The sequence below is a fragment of the Hemiscyllium ocellatum genome, chromosome 7 (genome assembly GCF_020745735.1).
Source record: "Hemiscyllium ocellatum isolate sHemOce1 chromosome 7, sHemOce1.pat.X.cur, whole genome shotgun sequence".
Taxonomy (NCBI): domain Eukaryota; kingdom Metazoa; phylum Chordata; class Chondrichthyes; order Orectolobiformes; family Hemiscylliidae; genus Hemiscyllium; species Hemiscyllium ocellatum.
In genome coordinates this window covers 58,995,542-59,013,923 of record NC_083407.1, presented here as the reverse complement: position 1 = coordinate 59,013,923, position 18,382 = coordinate 58,995,542, and the positions used below count along the sequence as shown (strand labels likewise).

The following is an 18,382-nucleotide window of genomic DNA, read 5'->3' as shown; positions in this document are numbered from 1 at the left end:
CAAATGGAGTTCAATGCAACTAAATGTGAGGTGATGCACTTTGGGAAGAATAACAGGAAGGCAGAGTATTGGGTCAATGGAAAGATTCTTGGTAATGTGGAAATGCAGAGGGATCTTGGAGTCCATGTACATAGATCCCTGAAAGTTGCCACCCAGGTGGATAGTGCTGTTAAGCAGGCATATGGTGTGTTAGGTTTCATTCGTAGAGGGATTGAGTTCTAGAGCCGCAATATCATGCTGCAACTGTACAAAACACTGGTGCGGCCACACTTGGAAAATTGTGTATAGTTCTGGTCGCCCCATTACAGGAAGGATGTGGAAGCATTGGAAAAGGTGCAGAGGAGATTTACCAGGATGTTGCCTGGTTTGGAGGGAAGGTCTTATGAGGAAAGGCTGAGAGACTCGAAGCTGTTCTTCAGCCAATTTAATTCACTCCACCTGATATCAATAAATGATTGACACACTGGATAATGCAAAGGCTGTCAACATTCTAGCATTGATATTGATGGGTTGTGTTCCAGAACCTGCCTTTTGATGGAAAGTATAGTTTCTGTGAAGTGTATAATAATTTTTTGCCTATGTACGGTCATACATTTTCAAGATTTTTTTTCCCAATCCACCTCAGCTAATTTATTCCTCGCAGCTTCACACGTTTCTTTGCTCAAATTTAGTGCCTTGGCTTCAGATTGAGCTACCTCACTTGCAAACATTTTGGCCCAGACATTGTAGTGATCCAAGAGTCATTTCTGTATCATAGACTGGAGTTGTGTGTCAGAAACATGTGGAATCATCAATATTGCAAACTGCACAGTAGTTACCCAGGGGATTGAATATTCATAAAGACATTTTTCATACCTGGAAATCTTGATAGACTCCATTGAAGTTGGGAAATTTGGAGGAAATTTTGGGAAATTCTGACCTACTGAAGTTTTATAGTTACCCTGGAATGGTTAGAGGATTAAAATTCTAAACACTAACTCCTTGCAAGTATTAAATTGCTGAATTCCCAACTACAACTCTCCTAATCCCTTACACATGCTGGACTCTTAACAAGCACTGTCTCTTCTCGAGTTAATTCCACCCCACTCCTGATCCAGATCTACTGGACCCAAAACCTGCCATAAACCTGACATGTCCCTTGCTGAGGCCTGTGATACCCTTTTCCACCCGTTGAGCTGTTAGAGCAAACAACCCTTCCTTACAACTGATTCCCAAGCTGACCCTCTACCACCACCAACCCACTCCTGGTCTTTGCCCCAAGCCCTCGCTCCCCTAGCCTAACTATGCTTACCTGGCATTTGCTGACCTTACCAATCTGACACTTTTCACCCCTTCCTCACCTGGCACCTTCTTTACTTACCCTTTCACAGGAGCTGTCAAGGTGGTCGGCTGTGCTGCTGGACAGTTAAATCTCAAAGCATTGCACACTGCTGCAGAATTGTTTGTGGCTTCCATGCTGCTTCTTTCCTTTGCTGGACATGTCAATTCTTGGACAGTTTTGTTCAAGAATTTAGAATGCAGAAGAGACCTAAAGGTGAAGGGTTTTTTCTCATCTAATTGGGTTTGGAAGTAGTTTCCAAAGCTGGTCAAAGTATCTGGGTCAATGTAATATTCTATTACTTAGTCATCACTTAGCCCTGCAAGTTCTCTTAGTAAAGATTATTAATCACCCCTTTTTGTCCTATCATACTTGATCAAAAGTTTGTTCCTCATCTGTTCTCTAGTTGGAAACAGTGAATAATGGTTCATGGATATTTTTTGGCTGGAGGAATGTTTGCATTGAAGTTCATCAGGGATTAGTACTGGGAACCTTGCTTTTCCTTATACTTATTAATGATTAAGATCTTGGTGTATAAGGGATTTTTAAAGTTTGTGAATGATATGAAACTTGAATGTACTGTTTTGAAAACTGTGAGGGGACAGTATAGAACTTCATTTTAACACAGAATCCTGCTCACATGCCCACATGTCTGTCTTCGTCAGGCTGCAGTGTTCCAGTGAATCATAGAGCAAACTGGAGGAACAATGTTTCATCTTCAAACTAAACTCTTCACAGCTTTCTAGACTTAATACTGAATTCAACAACTTTAAATTGTGAACCATCTCTTCACCTTCTTTTAGCTTGTTCTCATGTCTCCCCCCATCATTATTGCCATAGCAGGAGACACACCATTGTTCTGCCATTGTCACATTCTGATCACTTAACCTGAACTGTTAATATCTTTTCTCCATCCACACCCTACACCAACTACTCCCAACCCCCACTCCCTAAACTATAGCATAAATGCTATCCCCTCCACACTTCATTCCGCTCTGCTGCATAGCATCTAGACTCAACATTAGCTTGCATTCTCTCCATGGATGCTGTCTGACCTGCTGTGATCTCCAGCATATGTTATTGTCACTTCAAAAGGACAGTTTGGAGGAACAGAGAGATAGGTGGCCCATGAAGTTCAATATGGAAATGTGTGATCCCTGCTGTTAGTAATTCTGAACAAGTTAGATCCCATTGTGAGGCCCATTTTGATACATCATAAAGTTTGGACCAATACCGATCCAAACTAGAGACCCAGACAGACACTATGACAAGGACTGAATGACATCACAGGTTCTAAAAAGAGACAATGCAAGATAGCAGACAATGACATATCCCTCCCAGATCATCTCAACACCTTTTGTGTTCACTTTGAGCAGAATTTTGGCGGAGAGGTAACACTTATTCCAAGTCCTGACGAATTTATCCGAACAGACACTGCATCAGAGGTCAGATCAGTTTTCTTTCTTGTGAATCCAAGGAAAGCATGGGACCACATGGAGTACCAGATCGTGCACTCAGAGCATGCATAGATCAATTGACAGAGGTCTTCTCGGACATCTTCAATCTTTCCCTGAAGAGGGCCAACATCATCCCTGTGTCTAAGAAGGCAGCATGTCTCAATGACTACCACCCAGTGGCCCTAACTTTGGTGGTCACGACGTGTTTTGAAAGGCCGATCATGGCATTAATCAACTCCAGCCTCCCCACTACTCTTGACCCACCCCAATTTGCCTATTGGACCAACAGATCCACATCAAATGCCATATCACTAGCCCTTCATTCCTCCCTAGAACACCATGATACCAAAAACAGCTACATAAGAATCCTACTCATTGACTACAGTTCAACCCTCAACACTATTATGCCCTCAAGACTGATTGCTAAACTTAGTGATCTTGGACTAAGCCCCACTCTCTGCAACTGGATCCTCAGTTTCCTGATCCACAGGCCACAATCAGTGAAGATTGGGAACAATATTTCACCCTCTCTAACACTCAACACTGGAACCACTCAACTGCCTATTGTACTCACTGTATACCCTTAACTGTGTCGCCAAATAACAGACCAATGCCATTTACAAGTTTGCTGATGACACCACCATAATTGGTCGAATTTCAGATGATGACGAAACAGACTACAGACGGGAGGTGGAAGACCTGGAAAAATGGTGCACTGAGAACAACCTAGCTCTCAATGGCAGCAAAACCATGGAACTCATTATTGACTTTCAGCAAGGTTTTATTCATGCCCCGCTACACATTAACAGCACAGAGGTGGAACGAGTGGAGAGTGTCAAGCTCCTGGGAGTGTTCATCCACAACAAGCCTTCTTTGTCTCATCATGTGGATACACTGGTTACAAAGGCCCAACAACATCTCCTCTTCCTCAGGCAGCTGAGGAAGTTTGGCATGACGGCAAATACTCTTGCCAACTTTTATAGGTGCGCCATTGAGGGCATTCTGCCTGGATGTATCACTATCTGGTATGCCAACTGTACTATTCAAGATTGGAAATGGTTACACAGAATGGTGAACTTGGCCTGGGCAATCGCAAAGGCCAACCTCCCATCTATAGAATCCATCTACCAGGCCCATTTACTATCTATGCTACTTAACTGTGAGATCTGCCTGTATTGCTTACAAGACAAAGCTTTTCACTGTGCCTCAGTACACGTGACAATGAATTCAAATTGAATTCAAATCAATTGAATTCAATTTTATTTTTGCTATTTGTTTGCTGTGGTGGTCTGTCATAAATGTAACTGTGAATAGATATTTTCAAGAGACTGCTAATCTACTTTGAACAAAAGAATATAAGGGTTAATTATTCGCAAAAAGAAAAAAAACTATTATATTTTGTTATTATACAAAAACCACTTTTTGTGGTTTTATTAAAAAATCGGAAATAATAATTCAACCCTTTATTCTTAGCAACAATTTTACAGACGCTCTAATAAAACAAAGAACTGTGAATGCTGAGCTAATCTGGCAGCATCTGTGGAGAGAAAGCAGAGTTAATGTTTTGAGTCCAGAATTCTGAAGGGTCACTGGACTCAACATTAATTCCTTTTTCTCTCCATAGATGCTGCCCAACCTACTGAGTTTCTCCAGCAATTTTTATTTTTATTGCATTCAAAAATCCATGAAGGATCACCCTGTCTCCAGGTTAAAGCTTCTTGTCCAGTTGGCATAGAATTTTAGAGTCCTAGAAATGTACAGACCCTTCAGTCCAACCCGTCCCTACCGACCAGATATCCCAACCCAATCTAGTCCCACCTGCCTGCACCCGTCCCATATCTCTCCAACCCTACCCTATTCATATTCCCATCTAGATACCTTTTAAATCTTGTAAATTGTACTAGTCTCCACCACTTCCTCTGGCAGCTCATTCCATGCACGTACCACCCTCTGCATGAAAAATGACAATAATAGGTTTCTGAATTTTTTGTAACTGACTTCATAAATACTTGCAGAACAATCACATTTGTTTTCCATACATTTTAACTTTAAGCAGTTCTTTGTTTCTGGAATTTTCTTCTAAGCCATTCAGATCATTATGTGCATTTGGAGAGCCAGTGCAGACATCATACACCACTTGGTCATCTCCTTTTGCGATTCTATGCTTCTGCTAATGTTAGATAACACTTGTAACCTTCTAATGAAAAGAATTGCAAGGAAACAACTCTGAATGAAAATAAATTTAATTGGAGATAGCATTACATATGGAGACAGAGAATTACATTTGAAGTACCTTGAATTTACCCTTGGACTCATTCTGTCATTCTTTTAACTGTCAGAGAAAACCCTAATTCAGAGTGAATGAATAATCTCCATGCGACTGTCAGATAGCAGATGCAGAATGCAGTTTTAGAGTATTGATGCAGTCTTTCTGTTAAAATAGTTCTGAGCTGACTAGCCCTATGGATCACTAAGGAATACTATTACTGCTGTTGCGGCTGAAGTATTCCATGAATTAATTGAGCTGTACAGTCATTTACTATGCACCAACAGAACATTGAGCTATTAAAAAGACCAATAGTTTAATTTATATGAAGAATTGTTTACGCCTGTCATTTTGTGTTGAATAAATTTGCTACCTTGTTAATTGTTTAGAATTCAGTAGCACTACCAAATATGGCTTAGGCTGAATGCTGATTACTTCATTTTGGAGTATTCCAAAGCATTGAATAATTTTAAAAATAAACAGAGTGGATTGCATTACATTGATCCTGATGTTCATGTTACTTGTAATTTAATTCCTATTTTAAAAAGTATATACAGTAAAAAGGAAATGGATAATTTACTATGTAAAACTAGTTCACTAAATTATTTCTAGCTAAATATGTAGAATGTTAACGTAGTTGTCTCATTTGTTAGGTTGTTGCTTAAAAATAGTTTCAACTGCATAATCTACAGATCCTTTATATAACTGATGATGAATATTAAAGTGAACATTTTGGGGTCACATTAAATATTCTGTAACAAGAAACTGATGTATCTTCAAGTATTGATTCACATCTCATTCAAAAATTTCGCTGTTTCGCAGGTGTTGAGTTTGGCTTAATTATTTGAGAGTACAACCAAGCTGAGCTCATGCCAGATGTGAATGGCATTTGTCACGAAAGGCCAAAGGGAAAAGACTTCTGAGAATGGTTACTGAAATTGATTCATATTATTCAAATTCAGTTTTAGCATGTAGATAGCAGATGGATGCCATCTGTAGCCAAAGACCCTTTTGGGTGTGAAAGATTGGTAGAAATGCTAAGCAGCTCTCCAAGGTGAAATCACGACATAAATTACCTTTGTTTAGGTAACAGAAGCAAATGTTTCATTTTAACATTAACCAAGGATGCATTTGGCTTAACATAAATTTTCATTATGGAATGAACTATGTTACCCAAATATGAAAACAAATGGTTTCTCTAGGTTCCTGAAATGACATGATTGCTAATTAATGTACTTGAAATGGCAATTCCCTGCAAAAGTAATTATTCTTCCAAATTAGCAAAGATTGGTAATTTTCTTTTCACCCTCTATACAGATGCAAGACAAAAGTCTACCAAGACAACCTTCCAGACACGAGTGTGGTCATTGTTTTTCACAATGAAGCCTGGAGCACACTGCTTCGCACAATTCACAGTGTTATCATTCGTTCACCCAAAAGGTTACTTACAGAGATTATCCTAGTGGATGATGACAGTGAAAGAGGTAAAATTAGTCTTTTATCCATAACAGTAAGTATTGTCATGAGAAGTATCATTTGTATTAAGTTAAGGATAAAAATTTTGTTGTTTGTTCAATAATTCAAATAAGCTTTGACAAATGAGCTAATATTTAGACCTGTTATATTTGAGTCTAATTATTCACTAACCAGCGATGAAGGATAATAGTTGTCATGCGTGATTCTGCTTTTGCTGCCCCTTTAGCTGATGTTAAAATGCAAGTCTGACAACCATGTAATATGATTAGTCCTTCATGGGATCCCTTGAATCCATTTTGTTTCAGTTTATCTCATAGTAATAATGATGCATGCTGCATCATTAGCATGTTTTGCAAGCCACCAACAGATTTTGTGGGGCTTGCTGGATAAGCAGCAATTTCAAGTAGGTAGGAGATCTGCAATGCTAACTCTCTGCCCAAAGTTGATAATGCTGTGAAGTGGATGGAAGCAGAACTAAGAGACTTTGATTCATTGTAACAGATGTTGTTAAAAGCTTATTGTACCATCTGGCTTTTGTACCATATGGGTTACCATTGGTCCTTTAAAGGCAAGGAAATGGTGGGATGATTGGGTGCTGAGACTTAGAAACTCACTGTGAGCAGATCCAACCTAGAGTATGTTGGCAGATGTGTGACTGGCAACTTCGTCTGAGGAGCAGAAACACATAACATCTTGATTTTGAATAAAACAAAAATAAGTTACCTGCTGCAAATAAATCAGTAGAGCATTCCAACTACAACCTGTCAATGACTTACCATCACTGTTTTAATTTCAATGCATGGGGCAATTCTAGGCTTCTATGAATAACTGTTGTCATATGCATTAAGCAAGTTATAGTTGCATTGTACTATAGACCTAGCAAATGCAGCACATTTACACATTCATAACTAGGAGAAATATGATTGAGCACTGAACTTATATAGAGTGACAGAATTTCTCTAAGATCCAAGGAATTATCATTTGTGGTCAGTCATCAGCAGGAACTAATTCTGCTTTCCCAATGGACAGCTTATTAGTGCTTGGCAGTATTTCATAATTGACCCTGATTACCCTGGATGACATTACATTAGATTAGATTCCCAACAGTGTGAAAACAGTCCATTTGACCCAACAAGTCCACACCAACCCTCTGAAGAGTAACCCACCCAAACCCATTTCCCTCTAATTAATGCACCTTACACTATGGGCAATTTAACATGGCCAATTCACCTGACCTGCACATCTTTGGACTATGAGAGGAAATTGGAGCACCTGGAGGAAACCCACACAGACATGGGGAGAACGTGCAAACCCCACACAGACAGTCACTCGAGGCTGGAATCAAAGCCACGTCCCTGGTGTTGTGAGGCTACAGTGCTAACCACTGAGCCACTGTGCCTCTGACAGACACAGATGGACATTTGTCGGTGAAATATTTTTGACTTAAAAGACGACCAAGTGGCTACAATGTACTATAAACCTGAACCAAAAGTTCCACTTGCTCAAAACTGATTCCTGCTGGAGTTACCAGCTGTAATCTGCACCTTTTGTGGTGCTGGACCCCATATCCTCTCATCCACATTTGCAGGCATTAGAGAAGATGAGCCTACAATGTGCTGCCATTCAGAGGAATCGTACCTCGTGTAACCCCACTGGAACAGATATGTGAGAGAGCAGTATGATCAATAAAGACCCACATAATGCTCATTGATAAGCTGATCCTTTTCTCAAATGGAGGAGAGTCTTCTCTCCTATCACTTGAGTAATGTATGGCAATAGTCTAAGTATTTTTCCCCCCCTTAGGGCCAACATTATGGGGAGCCTTCTGAAGGGGTCCCTGTTATTGACATACATATCACCCTGAGTGTCAGACTCAGATAACAATTTGTCAATATAAATTTTCTCTGAACTGTGATGAACATTTGAATAGAGAGTTTACTAATAGGTGATGTGATATAGGGAAAGGCACAGTGGGGCTGGCAACAATAATATGGGTTATGGCAGGAACTGAATTACAGCATTAGAAGTCTACAACTATTGCATACTTCCTATGACTTCTTCAATAACATTCTACCTAGACTTTACAACATTTCCACATAGCCAACAAAGAGACAGGCATAGCTGGGGCCCATAACGTGTGCCCATGGCTACCCCTTTGGTCTGGAGGAAGTGGGAGGATTCGAAGGAGAAATTGTTAAGGGTGAGGACCAGTTCAGCCAAACAAATGAGGGTGTTGGTGGAAGGGTACTGTTGGGGACATCGCGAGAGGAAGAAATGGAGGCCCTGGTCATGGCGGATGGAGGTGTAGAGGGATTGGATATCCATGGTGAAGATGAGGCGTTGGGGGCCGGGGAAACATTTCCCCCTTGTTTGATCTACAGAGTGCAGGATTGAGCAAATTTCACTCAGTGTTTTCCCTTTGACACAAAAACATATATTGAAAGTTAACACTGATTATCTTTAACATGAGTTAAAACGTAGAAATCAAAATCTAATGTGTGATAACAAATATATGATAACAGATATGTGTAGTGAGCAGTTAGATTCTGCGTAAAACTTTTAATCAGGTGATTTCACGTAAGATGGATGGAGTGAACCTGGGAAAGTAGTTCAGTAGTCTTTGTTCAAAAAAAGTGTTGAGTTGATACTTGCTGATCAGAAGGTTTCCTCTTGGCTTTCCATTTTGAAATGTTTACACTGGTTTGCAAGAGGAACAGGGTGGCTATGCCACTTATAAAAGGTATATGTTTATCAAGTAAAAGTTACAGATTACAACAACATGGAAAGATAAATGGTTCTCTTCAGGTTCAAAGTCCGTTTTTACTGCAGAGAACAGAGAGACAATTCCTGAGCTGACAGAGATCTGATAACTTCTCAGTAGCTTGTTCTGAGTCCCAAACTCTTTGGTTGCCTGAGAACCAATCACACTGTTGTTGGCAGGCAAAAGGCCTTTGTCATTGATAACATTCATGGATGAGTCAATTTCTTGTTGACCACCAAAGCTCCAGGTGAATTTAGAGCCCTTCAGCTTTATGCAGAATCTAACTGCTCATCTACAATCTAAATTTCAATTACTACTGTTCAAACAACTGTTTACATAATGCTTGCCATATGTGACAGATTTTTTTGTTTGTTTTTGAAAGCATACAATAATCCTTACAAAATACTGGTTTTAAAACAGTTCTTTCTTATTTTAGTGCATAATTTTAAAACATGAAAATAAAAAGAATAGGGTCTTAACAGATGCCTTGTGATGAAATTACCCAATCTATTGCAATCAATTCTTACCTCATGTGTTTGTAGTTCCCTTTTTTTAGATTTAAGATATTAGTTTTGATTTCAACTACTTTGCTGCTAGCCCTTGTTTCCTTTGCTTTCAACTTTTGCTTTCCATTTTTCTGTCTTCCATTTCTACTTCTTGTTTCCCTCAATGTTGGTCTCCCTGCTCAGGTGCCTGTCCCCCTGCCAATCTATTTCAAATCCTTCCACACTGTATTAGCAAACACCAATGTGAGGATATCAGTCTGGTTTCTACTGGGGGTGCAGGGGACACAGACCAGGAGATCCTAACAGCTCACTGCTTAAAACAGTTCTTTATCTTGTTATTTTGCCAATTGATGCCCTCCGTTAGAAGAGTGGAAAATCAATTAGAATAGTGTTGGCTTATTTACTGTAACTAGACCCTTGATAATTTCAAACAAATGTATCAAAATTCCTCTCAACCTTTTCTAAAGAACAACCCCAGCTTTCACAAATCTCTCTATGTAATTAAGGTGTCTTATCTCTGGAACTATTCTTGTAATAGTTTTCTTCACCTTATCCCATGCTTTCCTCTCCTGCTGACAGTGTGGTGCCTAAACTTGATCACAATCCTACAGTTAACGCACATTTTATTGAAGTTTAACATAACTTCCTAGTTTTCACGTTCTTTGTCTCAATTTGTAAAGTCATGGGTCCCATTTGCCTTAATTACTGCTTTCCCATTTATCCTGCCACCGTCTAGAATTTATATACATGCACATCCAGGTCCTCTGCTCCTGGTTTCTGTTTAGAATCGTATCCTTTATTTTGCTTTTCCTCATTCTTCCTACCAAACTATCACTTCATACTTCTCTGCATTAAGCTTCAACTATCACATGTGCACCCATTCCACCTCTCCTGTCTGTGTCCTGTTGAAGTTTTTAATTCTCATCTCAGTTCACAATAGTCTACAATTTGAGTCATCTGCAAATTTGGAAATCCTGCCCTACATGAAAGTTTTTGAAAGTAATTCAGAGTTAGCCTCTTCTATCTTGCAGTAATATTGGCCTACAAATATTTTATCAGGTTCTTGAAAGCCCATGGATAAATTCAAACAACTGAGACTTTTGACTCAATCTAATGTTAATAATTAGACTAGGCCAAAGCAAAGATTTATATTAGGTCTGCGATTGAACAAATTTGTATTTCTGTTAATTCTGTATGTGCAAAATGAAGAAAGACTCATGACAAGTGGATGCACCAAAGTATTTTCCAGCCATTGAATGACTCTGAGTGTGGTAATTATTGTAAAGTAGGAAACATGGCATCCAGTTAGATTACAGAGAGTGAAATTGGTTGAACAGGCAGGATAACTCATCATCAACCTTTTAACAGCACATGTTTCTACTTGTACTTTATTCTTTCATGGGTTGGGAATGCTGCTGTCAAGGCCGGCATTTATTGCCATCTTAATTGCACTTGAACAGAATCATTTTCTAAGCCATTTCAGAAGATATTTAAAAATAGACTACACTGGCATATCACATGTAGGCCACAGCTGGTAAGGCAAGTAGATTTCCTTCCTTAAAGGACATTAGTGAGCCATTTTTATCTGCTGAAATCCATGATAGTTTCTTGATCACTGTCATAAGCTTTATCTTCTGATTATATTGATTGAACTTAAATTCCACCAGCTGCTACGGTGGCAGCTGAACCATATCCCCAAATCATTACCGAGTCACTGAATTACTGATCCAGTGACATTTCTATGCCATAATTTCCTCCCTCCCCCCTTAGCAAATTAGGTATATCTGAGCACTTTTTCTGCTACTAATGAAGTTAGTGATCAAGTCTAAATCTCTTGTGATACTGGCTAACATTTAAGCATGTATTCTATTGTATTACAAAGAAGTACTGTCACTATAGATTCAGAATTGGATATTGCCTTCTGTTCAAGGTCACACATAGATGTAAGACAGACAGATCCTGCTATATTTGCTAATGGAAGTTAATTTTGTTAACACTGAGATGTGCCTTTGAGCATATGCAAAAGACCAGTCTCTTAGTGTTATCAAACCACAACTGCTATCTGTATTTTTTCCCGTGTGTGAACCCCACAGCACCCAATTTAACAGAACTACAGACAATATTGATGTGGAACTTACAGAACCTGTTCATTCTTGCACTTCACTCATTCGGAGAGATGGTTTCAGTTTTGTTAACATTAACTTTGATTTCTCTTCACAGATGCTGCCAACCTGGTGAGCTTTTCCAGCAACTTCAGTTTTTATTTCAATTTTGTACATCTTGATTGTAGAGAAATATAAAGCGCTAAAAATAAAACTTACATTTAGTGAAGCTCAATTCAAGCTACTTCCACCAAATATTTTTGGTAATTTGCTCCACAGTATTCAAGCTACAAAAAAACTTTCACAGTATGAGTCATGCTTTTAATCCTCAAATCTTTCTGCTTTATCCGCATTTAAGCACATTAAGGAACAGGCGGAAATCTAACTAAGCAGCTTTCAGTAAACCACTCTTTGAGAACAAGTACACCTCATCTAGACAAATATTTAGTAGAATATCACACCGAAACAAAAATGATAATGCAATTTTTTTTTGCGGAAATCATTTTATTTTGGCATTTAAATACCCTTGATTATTGTCATTGCATTTTGGAACATTTTCACAAACATATCTTTTGAATCATGAATGATGGAATTGAGACTCAAACGAGCAATCCCAAGATTAACATTATATCCGATGATAAAAATGATATGTGTTTAACTTATTGGTGTTAAAGTAACTGTAATATTGAACACTAGAAGGCTAGAAACACATAGAGGAATCATTTCACTTGTGCTCAGGATCAGAAGGCGAAGATAGTAACTAACAGGAGAAGGGAGTTGGTTCATAAGCAGTTATAGAGTCACACAGCATGGAAACAGATTCTTAGGTTCAATTCATCCACGCTGACCAGGCTTCTGAATTCTCTCTAAACCTTTCCTATCACGTACCTGTCCAAATGTTTTTTTCAATGTAACTGCACTTGAATTGACCACTTCCTCTGACAGTTCATTCCACTGCTCATCCTCAGTGAAAAAGTTGTCCCTTAGGCCCATTTTAAATGTTTTCCCTCTCACCTTAAATCTATGCTGTCTAGTATTGGATTCCCCCAACCTAGGACAAGATCTTGTCTATTTATCTCACCCATGCTCCTCATGATTTTATAAACCTCTAGAAAGTCACCCCTCAGTCTCTTATGCTCTAGGGAAAATAGCCCCAGCCTATTCACCCTCTCCCTAAAGCCAAAACCCCTTTCAACATCCTTGTAAATCTTTTCAAGTTTAGCAGCATCCTTCCAATGGCAGAGACCAGCATGTAAAATGGTATTTCAAAACCAATGTCCTATTCAAGATGACGTCCCAACTCATATACTCAATGCACTGACCAATAAAGGCAAATACCTTCTTCACTATCCTTCCCAACTGCGACTCCACTTTCATGGAACTATGAATCTGCACTCTAAGGTCTCTTTGTTTGGCAGCATACCCCAAGGCCCTAATATTAAGTATGTAAGTCCTGTTCTGATTTACCTTACCAAATTTGTCTAAATTAATCTCCATCTGCCACTCCTTGGTCCACTGGCCCATCTAGTCAAGATCTTATACTGTGAAATAACCATCTTCACTGTCCACTACACCATCTATTTTGGTGTCATCTGCAAACTTACTAAGCTTATCTCTTAAACTTAACTCACCATCTCTTTGGATCTCACCCAACCCCCTTACTTATTTAATCCTCTAGAGTAGAACTAACAAATCTCCCTGCCAGGATATTGAGCCCCTTCCAATTCAGGTGCAGCCCATCCTCCTTATACACATCACCTTTACCCCAGGAGAAGTTTGAATGATCTAAAAATACGAATCCCTTCCTCCTGCACCAGCTCCTCAGCCACACGTTCATCTATCCTCCTATTCCTACTCTCACTAGCCCATGGTACTGGGAGTAATCCAGATATTGCTACCTTTAAGAATCTACGTTTTAATCTCCTGCCTAATTTCTTTTATTCTCTCTTCAGAATCTCCTCCCTTTCCTATGTCGATGATACCAATGTGTACGATGACCTCCTGTTGGTCACTCTTCCTTGAACCTCTCTGAGACATCCTTGACTCTGGTACCAGGGAAACAATACTCCATTCTAATGTCTCAATGTCAGCTGCAGAAATGTTAGTTCTGGGCCCCTATCACAATCGATCGCTTGGAACCTGACTTCCCCATATTACATTAGAAGTTGTCTTGGTACCAGAAACCTGGCTGTCAGTGGTACATTTCCCTGAGACTCCATCACCCCTTACATTTTCCAAAACAACATACTTGTTTGGGATGGGGATAGCCAGAGGAGATTCCTGCACTACCTACCTACGTCTCCTACATTTCCTACAGGTAACCCACCTACCTGACTGTATCTATCTTCCAGGAAACTTCCATCCCCTTAACCGCCTGGTTCCTGTAAAATCTTGATTGTCTGTAACTGCGGCACCAACCAATCCATGTGATCCGATTCCTGCAGACATAATCATCAGGAGCATTGAAATTCTCCCTCTCCCACATCCGACAGGAAGAACACCTCAATCTTCTAAAGGTCATCTCTGCACCTTCACCTACAGACCCAGAAAATAGCAGTCTTGTTAATCTAAAAACACTACTACCTATGTTCTAAATTTTAAAAATGTAATCAAAAGACAGATCTCAGTGAAGCATAAAAAATCCTCATCCTACTTACAATTATAGATTATCAAAAACAATGAAGATTCACAAGTTTTATAAATCTTCTAAAAATTAAACTTAACTGATCACTGATACTCCCAGCAGAGAGCAGTTCTGATAATGATGTCTCACCAAGATCAACTGTGGAATTTGATTAGATTCCTTAGAATGTGGAAACAGACCCTTCGGCCCAACCAGTCCACACTGACCCTCTGAAGAGTAACCCACCAAGGCCCATTTCCCTCTAACTGATGCAACTAGCGCTATAGACAATTTAGCATGGTCAATTCACCTGACCTGCGTATCTTTCGACTGTGGGAGGAAACCCATGCAGACATAGGGAGAATGTGCAAACTTCACACAGACAGACACCCAAAGCTGGAATTGAACCTGGGACCCTGGTACTGTGATGCAGCAGTGCTAACCACTGAGCCACCGTGCCGCCCCAAAATCAGGATTCCTGATGAAGGGCTTTTGCCCAAAACGTTGATTCTTCTGCTCTTCAGATGCTGCCTGACCTGCTGTGCTTTTCCAGCACCACACTCTTGAATAAAAATCCATTAGTTCTAAAGCTAAGATTCAAAAGTGTTTTAAAAAGAAGTCAACATGGCTACAGAAATAGGTGCAAGTTAATTATTAACTCCAGATACACACACACCCCATTGGTTTCAAAAACCAGAAATCCAAACTTACAATCACTCACATCAAAAATAATATCTATAAATTTCAGTTTACATTACAACAGTCGAAGTGCATGGAACAAGGGTGCTACTGATCTCAATTTCTCATCCTCCACATTCTGTAATTCTTAATATAACTTTCTTATTCTATTGGCAGACTGTTTACCCTCTGAATATCTGGCCAGTAAACAGAAACTTGGACTAACGCTTTGGTGATGAGTTCAAATCCCACCATTGAAACTGGTGAACTTTAATTGTAACAAATTAATAAATTCCAAAGACAAAACAAGCCTCCTGATTGGTGCCCTTGAATACTCAGCACAGTTGTTATACTACATGAAAACATAAGAAACAGGAACATGCGTAGGTTGTATGGGACTGGATCCTTCCTCGTGACTAGTGGTGTGCCTCAGGGATCAGTGTTGGGACCGCAATTGTTCACGATTTGCATCAATGATTTGGAGTTGGGGGGGCCATGTGTAGTGTGTCAAAGTTTACAGATGTTACCAAGATGAGTGCTAGGGCAAAGTGTGTAGAGTACTGTGAAACTTTGCAAAGTTTAAGTGAGTGGGCAGTGGTCTGGCAGATGGAGTACAATGTTAATAAATGTGAAGTCATCCATTTTGGTAGGAATAACAGTAAAAGGACTATTACTTGAATGGTAAAAAAAAATTGTAGCATGTTGCTGTACAGAGGGACCTGGATGTCCTTGTACATGAATCACAGAAGGTTGGACTGCAGGTGCCATAGGGTAATTAAGAAGGCAAATGGAATTTTGTCCTTCATTGCTAAAGGAATTGAGCTTAAAAGCAGGAAGGTTATGGTGCAACTAAGGTGCTGGTGTGGCCACACCTGGAGTACTGTGTGCGGGTTTGGTCTCCTTATTTGAGAAAGGATGTACTGGCAGTAGAGGGGGAACAGAGGAAGTTGATTCTGGAGTTGAGGAGGTTGACTTATGAGGAGATACTGATTAGACTGGAATTATATTCATTGGAATTTAGAAGAATGAGAGGGATCTTAAAGAAATATTTAAGTTATGAAGGGAATAGATAAGGTAGAAGTAAAAAGAATGTTTCCATTGGCGGGTGAAACTAGGACAAGAAGGCATAGCCTCAATATTGAGTGAGCAGATTTAGGACTGAATTGAGAAGGAACTTCCAGAGTGTTGTGAATCTGTGGAATTCTCTGCCCAGTAAAGTAGTTGAGGCTTCCTCAGTCAATGTTTTTAAAGCTGAGATAGATCCTTTTTGGACAATAAAAGAATTAAGGGTTACAGTGGGTGAGTAAGTGGAGCTGAGGCCACAAAAAGATCTTATTGAATGGTGGAGCAGACTCGAAGGGCCAGATGGCCTACTCCTGCTCCTCAAGGAAGGAAGGGGTAAAAGTGATGGGTCAGAGAGGAGGGTGGAGTGGATAGGTGAGAAGGAAGATTGACAGGTGGGACAGGTCATGAGGATGGTGCTAAGCTGGAAGTTTGGAATTGGGGTAAGGTGGGGGGGGGGGGGGGGGGGGGGGGGGAGGGGAAATGAGGAAGCTGTTGAAGTCCATGTTTATGCCCTGGGGTTGAAGGGTTCCAAGACGGCAGATGAGGCGTTCTTCCTCCAGGCGTCGGGTGGTGAAAGAATGACGGTGGAGGAGGCCCAGGACATGCACGTCCTCAGCAGAGTGGGATGGGGAGTTAAAATGTTCGGCCATGGGGCAGTGGGATTGATTAGTTTGGGTCACGGAGATGTTCCCTGAAGTGCCCTTTCTCCATCCACCTATTGCACTCCCAGCTATGTTCTCCCCAGGCCCACCCTCTCTCATTTATCTCTCCACCCCCGAGGCTTCCAACCTTATTCCTGATGAATGGCTCCTGCCCAAAACATCGATTTTCCTGCTCCTCAGATGCTGCCTGACCTGTTGTGCTTTTCTAGCACCACTCTAATCTTGACATCGAAATCACAGGCAGTATTGAGTGACACCAAGGTCAGGAAATTAAATATGAGAAATTTAATATACAGTTTTGATATACAGTTTAAATGAAAGCTTATGAACATCTGAGGAAGTTTGATTGAGCTATTGAAAAGACTAAAAAGTCAGTGAGGAAAGATTCTCAGTATATTTATTCTTTACCCTCTCAAGGGATTGGTGTGCACTGGCAAGGCCAGCATTTGATGCCCATCCTTATTGGCCTTGAGATGTAAGAGAGTCAGGAGAGTTTTAGTTTAATATTTTATTGCAAAGGCCTCAGCGTTGACTCCTGCGAACCCCACTGGAAACACACTTCCAGAAACAGCAATGTCCCTCTGCCATCACCCTCTGCTTCCTGTCTCTCAGCCAAAATTGGATCCAACATGCCACTTTGCTTTGCATTTCAGGGGGCTCGTAATGTCATGACCAGTCTGCCATGAGGATCCTTAACAAAAAAAACTTTCTAAGGTCTATGTCAAATACATTATTCTGATTAAAACGCCTGGTTTGCTTCTCAAAAATTTCATCATATTTGTGTAGCAAAACCTTCCCATGACAAATCCATGCTGGTTACCCCCTATTAATCTGTGATCAGGGAGGATTTGAAAATTGCTGTCAGGGCTCCTAATATTTGCTTCAATGCTTCCATCAGCAACATAGAATATGTCCCATCTGGGCTTGCAACATTATCTACTTTTAAGGCTGTTAAACCCACTAATACCTTGTCTCCCACAATGTTAATGTCTTATATTTCACAGTCCTCCACTGTGTCTATATTTGCATTGTCTTTTTCTATCGTGAAGAGAGATGCTATGTATCTCTTGCCTCTTCTGGGCCTACCCACAGATTGTTGATATTCAAGGGCATATTAATATAAAAAAAGGTGGTGTTGGGTGTTTTGAAAAATATGAAGGTAGATAAGTCCCCAGGATGTGATGGGATCTATCCCAAAATACTGAGGGAGGCGAGGGGGGAGATTGCTGGGCCTTGTGTGCAATCTTTGTATCCTCTTCAGTTACAGGAGAGGACACCGAAGAGTAAAGAACAGCCAATGTTGTTTCTTTGTTTAAAAGGGAAACAAGGATAATCCAGGAAATTACAGGCTGGTGAGCTTTATGGGAAATTATTGGAGAAGATTCTTAGGGATAGGATTGCTCACATTTGGAAAAATATGGACTTATTTGCAATCGGCAGCATGGCTTTGTGTGGGAGAGATCATGTT

The 18,382-nt window shown here is 40.1% G+C and overlaps 1 protein-coding gene across 2 annotated transcripts in view; it reads left to right on the top strand.

The window, feature by feature from the left end:
- The window catches only part of galnt13 (UDP-N-acetyl-alpha-D-galactosamine:polypeptide N-acetylgalactosaminyltransferase 13), a 369,837-nt gene that overhangs the window by 210,517 nt on the left and 140,938 nt on the right, over positions 1-18,382 (top strand). For both annotated transcript variants that reach the window (XM_060827901.1, XM_060827900.1), the window contains exon 3: positions 6,359-6,525. In XM_060827901.1, coding sequence (XP_060683884.1) covers positions 6,359-6,525 — 167 coding nt within the window. The remainder of the gene's footprint in view (positions 1-6,358; positions 6,526-18,382) is intronic.